Consider the following 6,258-nt stretch of genomic DNA (forward strand, 5'->3'; position numbering starts at 1 on the left):
TGGGATTTGAATGCTATATGTAGAGTTGAAGTGGGGAGTTCAGGCATTAGCTCCTCACTCTGGTGTTCAGGGTGTCTGCAGCAATCTCTCTATTATTGTCTAGGTAGATTATTACCTGGGAGAGTAATCACAGCTGCTGAGTATCTCCACTATGTAAATTCCATTCCAGACTGTTAACAGCAGTGACCATTTGATTTCAATTGCCATTGGAGGACAAGTAAATAAAGGGTAGTATGATGTATACTCAGATGTAGTTACTAAAATTAGGTGTGGGAGGGAAGTAAAGAGGGTCAGAATAGGAATAAATATTGGATTAACCTTGAAAAGAAAGAAGTGGGTAAAGCATCTGGGAGGGGAAAATTGGGATACTGTTAGTGTTTACAGATTTTAGAGACTGTGTTTTCTACCTATCTGAAATAAGACAAGTAAAAGAGTACATTAATAGTGGAAAGCAGAATAAGGGGATTTATTCACTGTGACCACAATGAAAAAGGGACAAAGCGATCCAGAGACTATTTTCAGGGTCCGGATGTGAAATTTCCATCTGTATTGACATGCCAGCTTGTGTCATTATGAAGGTTTTGTTTTGGCAGCAATACTACTGAGATTTCATGGGAGCAACTTCCCTGTTCTATCTAGAAGTGAGATGAAGTTTAATTGGAAGGCTAAGTATATGCACATCTAAGCAGTCCTGATTGGCCCCCATCTCCTCACCATACTTTCATACAATAACAAATGAATTTAAGAAAAATTAAAAGAAGCAAAAAGAGGAGGACATAAGAATGAAAAAGAGGAACAGATGTAGGAACGAGAGAAAAAAATCTGTGATGTGGCTGGAGAACAGTAGAGAGTACTTTTAATAGTAGACTAGGTAGAGAAACATACAGAACAGTCCTAAATTCTGAAAAATATAACAAAAGCAAAACATTATGAGCCACATATGCAAAGGTGAAGATTAGATAACAGAAAATAAGACTAAAACAATACTTATGGAGTGAGTTTGTGGTCAGTTGAGCTGAGTTGAAAGGGGAGGTTTTCAGATCTCTGCCTGTAGCAGAATCTACTTGGTGCTGTGTCGGGGAGAGGCAAGTGGAAGCCCTGGGTCTCTGCATCCTTCATGTTCTGTGTGGTATGATTCTGGTGGGTGGGGAAGGGGAGGTCATAAGTCCTTTCCTGGTGCTTCCCTTGGGCAACCATGCTCCGCCATGACCTCCTGTGATCTTGTGGCTCTGATGTATGTGGGGAGCAGCACTTCTCCTGTGGTTTCTGCTGTTCTCCTCGAAGCAGATTGATTTGGTTTGTGTGGTGCCAGTTTGAGAGGACTTGTGGTCAGGCTAAGATTTTCAGCCCTCTCGCCTACCTCCTTGCAGAGATCTACCTTGACTTAATAAATAAATTTACAGATCTTGCCTCTTTCAAGAGAAGAGCTTACTATATTTTATCCTGACTGATTTCTGTTACTAAGATTCAGTGGTGAGGTTTCTAATCTTCCATCTTACAGGAAGCCAGTCCACCTCTCTCTCTTTGTTGAAACAAGGTCTTACTACATAGCTCAAGCTGGCCTCAAATTTATGATCCTTCTGCTTTAGCCTTCTACTCATGGGATTAGAGACATATACAGCTGTGCCCAGCTCAATAGCATCCTAACACTTCTTGTCAAGAAAACAAGATTATCAGATTTTAAAAAGCCTATATAGGATGGGGATGTAGCACAGTGGCAGAGCACTAGTCTAGCATGTGCAAGGCACTGGACTTAATCTTCAGCCCTTCAAATTAAATTAAATTAAAATTAGAGAGGATTAGTTCCTGGTATCTTTATCATTATTTTAATATTTGTGCTAGTTTTTTGTCAACTTGGCACAGACTAGACACACAGGAAGAGGGAACCTCAACTAGGGAATTTCCTCTATCAGAATGGCCTGTGGGCATGTCTCTGAGGCATTTTCTTGACTGTTGAGTGATGTAGGATGGCCCAGTCCACTGTGGGTGGTACCACTCCTGGGCAGAGCATCTTGGGTTATGTAAAAAAACAGGCAGAGCACAAGCCAGAGGAGCAAGACAGTAAGCAGCATTCCAGTGAGCAGCATTCCTCTGTGGTCCATGCTTCAGTTTCTGCCTCCGGGTTCCTGCCCTTTCCCTGAAAGATGGACTGTCATTTGGAAGTGTATGATGCAATAAACCTTTTCCTCCCCAAGTTATTTTTGTTCAGAGTGTTTTATCACAGCAACAGAAAAGTAAATAATACAATGTTCACTCTAATTTCCAACAGAGACTTTTCTGTCTTTTACTACTAGGATTTCAGATCTTGGCCCTTAAGGAATTAGGCCTCTCTGCAGTGTTCATTCAGGAGCTTTTGTCTCTAACTTTCCATTTCATAGCTAACAGTTACTGTGTGGCACTCAGAGTCACCACGGGCAAGCTGTTCTGCTGTCTTTGGCAGTATCTCACTCTTTAGTACTCAGACCCTTGCAGATTTCCCCCCTTTTGTAATTACCAAGAAGCCTAAGTGGACATTAAAACACCTTCCTAAAAGATAAGGTAGGCTATACTTGGTGCTAATCCTGAATGATTATACTTGAGTTATTTTAATGTTGGAAATAAAGGGCTTAGTTTCCCAGGCTGGAGTACTGAGATAAGTGATTTAAATGTGGCCACTGTGGAGTCTGATCTCATACTCCCAGATTCACTTGGAAGGCCTCAAAGGCCATTCAGATTGAGGAGAAGACCCAATCTATCATCCACTCTGGTGCTTCCCTCAGATTTCAGCTCAGACTCAAGGATCTAGTAAAGTGTATGTTGATTCCCAGTATATTCCCAGTGTTTAACCACTCTGCTTGACCTAAAATAGGAACTCAATATATAGGCCAAATAGGTAATGTCATGGAAAAGGGGACTTTTGTGTTCTTTGAGTTTTATGCCAGTCTAAAAAAAGAACAGAAACAGAGTCTTTCTACTCTGTGCCAAGGTAGTCAAAGTTTGGAAGAGCTCCTAAAACATAAATGTTTTAACCTGCTTTTAAGCATTTTCTATATCTAGCAAGCTCAGATTCCATCCAGGCCCTTAGTATATATGGGTCAAGATCCATCCTGTAGCAGGGCTAATTGTAGAACATGTAAAACTGATACCTGGGAATTAATGGTAGAGGGCAAGGGATCCCTTAGTAGTTCACAAAAATGAATGCACCCAATTGGATATGCTACAGGATCCATAAGACCACAGACCAAAAGACAAGAATTAGAACATTCCAAATCAGTCTTTATGCTTGGTGGCTATGGTGGCTATGAACCCCTTGCCCCTCTTTGGGCACCAAACCGTTAGACAAGAGGGTCACAGTAATGCAGAAGTACAAGAGCAATTCTGTCCTCAGTCCTGGAGATTCTCTGGTCAGGAGGAGCATGTGAAGATAGTACCTATGTCTCACTTGTAATACAGGCTAAAGTAGGCCACACGGTTCCGATGCTTTCTAAAGTCCTTGTCTGTAGACAGCTGCAATGAAAGAATGTTGTCTAGTATTCTAGTGAGAATCCTCTGCTTCTGATCTTCCTGATTACCCAAATCAGAATTTCACAGTGCTAAGCTTGTGACCCAGGTGAACCCCAACCCAACAGTAATTGAGCCTTAGTGACTCACTATTTAGCCAACTATTCTTCATCATCATCCTATGGTATTCATCACGCTAGGAATTATTTAAGTAGTTGGTGAATTTTTAAGTAGTTGGTCAGCATCTTGAAGCCAAGGATTGTATGTTTAATTGTATGTTGCTCATAGGTCCTAGCACAGTACTATTCATGGATTAGGCATTTAACAAATATTTGTGGACTTAATTCTAAATCCCACATGGAAAAAACATACCACTAGAATTACGACAGCAAACTCTGGTTAGGCATATGTGCTCATGTACTGTGTTAAATGCTTTTCTATATTATGTTTTTAATCTTCTTGGCCAAAATAATTTTATTATTGCATTCATTTTGAAGATAAGAAAATTGACGCTTAGAAAATCTAAAGAACTAAAGACCACACAGCAAGCCAACACTGGACTTGAATTGGAAGACAGGCTGGAATGTTCGTGCTCTTCCGTGGGTGCTCTCCAGTTCTTCAGTGATCTAACGTATTAGTGGTGTGTCAGCAATGGCATTGTCAGGAGTTAAAGATACACATTCTAGCTGCACACTTACCCAATCCTTAATATTCTTGGAATCCTCCTAAGTCATATAGGAGTATTTTCCTGCATCTACCCTAAGAGATTATCTGAGGGTCAATAAGGAAATATGATTTTTGGTCAGTAATCACCAATGTAAAGCTAATGAAAATTTCTCACTCTCCAGAAAAAAAAAAAGATTCTCGTATTGACAGATACACACAATTGAACACAAAATTTCAGGGAACTACGGGATTCCTGAAGTTCACTTACAGATGTCTGGCTAAGAACAAGTGATATACAGGATAGCACTAGACAGAGGTCTATAGAAAGCCAATCTTATTACCTCAGCTTTCAGAGTTCTTTTTGGCAGACATGGAACTTGAGCCCAGTCTGGCGCTCCAAATTTCATTGGCCAAACAATTTTTGGGGGTGGCTTCTTCTCTGGGTTGTATGTGCCAGGGCTGGAAGTAAAAATACAAGCATCATGTTTAATGTCTGCACACAAATTTCCCCAATATCACATTCAATTGTGAGCTAAGTGGAAGTCTTTGGAAAACAAACAAACAGCCTGATTTAACTTTTGTCAGACAAACACGAGAGTCCTTTCTCTGTTAGTATATTTCTAACTAGATTGCTAATGTTAAAGATAGCCAGATTCAACATTCAAGTAGAGCAGAGATAGACTCTGGTTAAAAAAATATTTATGTAACTCAGTGGTGTTAGCTGAGCCGTCAGAAGATGCTAGGATACAGGGATGAAAGAGACCAACTGAGGTGATGAACTAGTACTGCCCACAACTTGAACTTGGAGAATAATGTGCAGAGACAATCTTTTTGCAATCTAAGGCTGCAATCTTTTAGGTTCTGCAGAGCAGAACCAGTTAAAATATTTTGACAATGGATTATTTTTGAATTGCCTGTGTAATGTGCAGAACCAGTTAAAATATTTTGACAATGGATTATTTTTGAATTGCCTGTGTTTATAATGATTTGTTGCAGACTACTGTGGAGGGAATAACTTAAAAGTAAATAGAGTCAAGGCTCAACACTTAAACTTCCCTAATATAAGCTTGAAAAAGTTACTCACATTCTCTGATCTTTGGGTTTCTTGTCAGGTAAAGACTTCGGCCATTTTTCCTGTAAGTGCAGGGTGGTTCCTACAGCATCCCTTGGCTTATGAGGTCTATGTATTCTGGCCCATCCATCCTTCTGTGCCCTTACTTCTTCCCTGTTCACTACCTGCTAGTCATATGAACATCTTTCTTTTTCCCTCTGATCAAATGCCTTTCTAACTTAAAGCTTTTGCACTTGCTCTTCCGTTTGCCTGGGATGCTCTGTGTCCAAACCTTCACAGGATTAGCTTAGTTTTGCCAACCAGACACTCATTTACTGAGTGCTCTTCCTTAGCGACCTAGATAAAGAAGCTTCCAGCCCACCACTCTATCACATCATCATCCTGTTCTTTTTTTTTTTTTAAATAAGACATCACCACCTTATCACACTTCTTGACTTGCCATAACAGTCTTAGTTTATGGTTACTGTCTTGGGCAACTGTCATTTGGCCCCCTTTCACTCTTAGAAGTGTTTCTGTTAGACAGATAAATTAAATCATCATTCTCATTACCATTGGCATTTTTTGAGTATTTATTTTTGATCTATTTAGATTCTAGTATGTAAACACCAAGAGATCACTAGCCTTATGTGATGAGTATGCTGAAAGATCTGTGGAATCTACAAAACTGCCTGACATATTACTCAATATTTATTGAATGAATACCTGATTCTACAGTTATACCAGAGATCTGGGAGGTTAAGAGGTTACGTCTCTGGAGATGGTAGCTAGCTCTTCATTTAGCTGGGAAGGTTTGGATGTAACTTGTGCTTTATGTGCTTCTTTCCCTATTTACCTTTGAAGTTAACCAGAAAAAAAGGGGACATACCCAGGATAAGAAGGGTCGTTTGCTTCAGTTTTAAATCGTGGCATTGAGACATTAAATGGAGCAAAGCTTTGTTTGTATTTTTCGTCCCAAGTATTAACTTTCTGATACATGCCTGGATAAGGTGTCACATCCTGTTACCACAAAAAGATCAATGTATTAGAAGGTGATTATATAT

General features: G+C 39.8%; 1 protein-coding gene across 1 annotated transcript in view; it reads right to left on the bottom strand.

Annotated features, from left to right (window-relative positions):
* Nucleotides 1–3,417: 3,417 nt before the first annotated feature.
* Pifo (primary cilia formation) overlaps nucleotides 3,418–6,258 on the bottom strand; it is a 4,547-nt gene continuing 1,706 nt past the window's right edge. Inside the window, exons 4-6 of the mRNA XM_008850336.2 lie at nucleotides 6,084–6,214; nucleotides 4,488–4,605; nucleotides 3,418–3,486 (exon numbers count right to left, since the gene is read on the bottom strand). Coding sequence (XP_008848558.1) covers nucleotides 3,418–3,486; nucleotides 4,488–4,605; nucleotides 6,084–6,214 — 318 coding nt within the window. The remainder of the gene's footprint in view (nucleotides 3,487–4,487; nucleotides 4,606–6,083; nucleotides 6,215–6,258) is intronic.

Source organism: Nannospalax galili, unplaced genomic scaffold, assembly GCF_000622305.1.
Source record: "Nannospalax galili isolate Female #2095 unplaced genomic scaffold, S.galili_v1.0 scaffold5, whole genome shotgun sequence".
Classification (NCBI taxonomy): Eukaryota; Metazoa; Chordata; class Mammalia; order Rodentia; family Spalacidae; genus Nannospalax; species Nannospalax galili.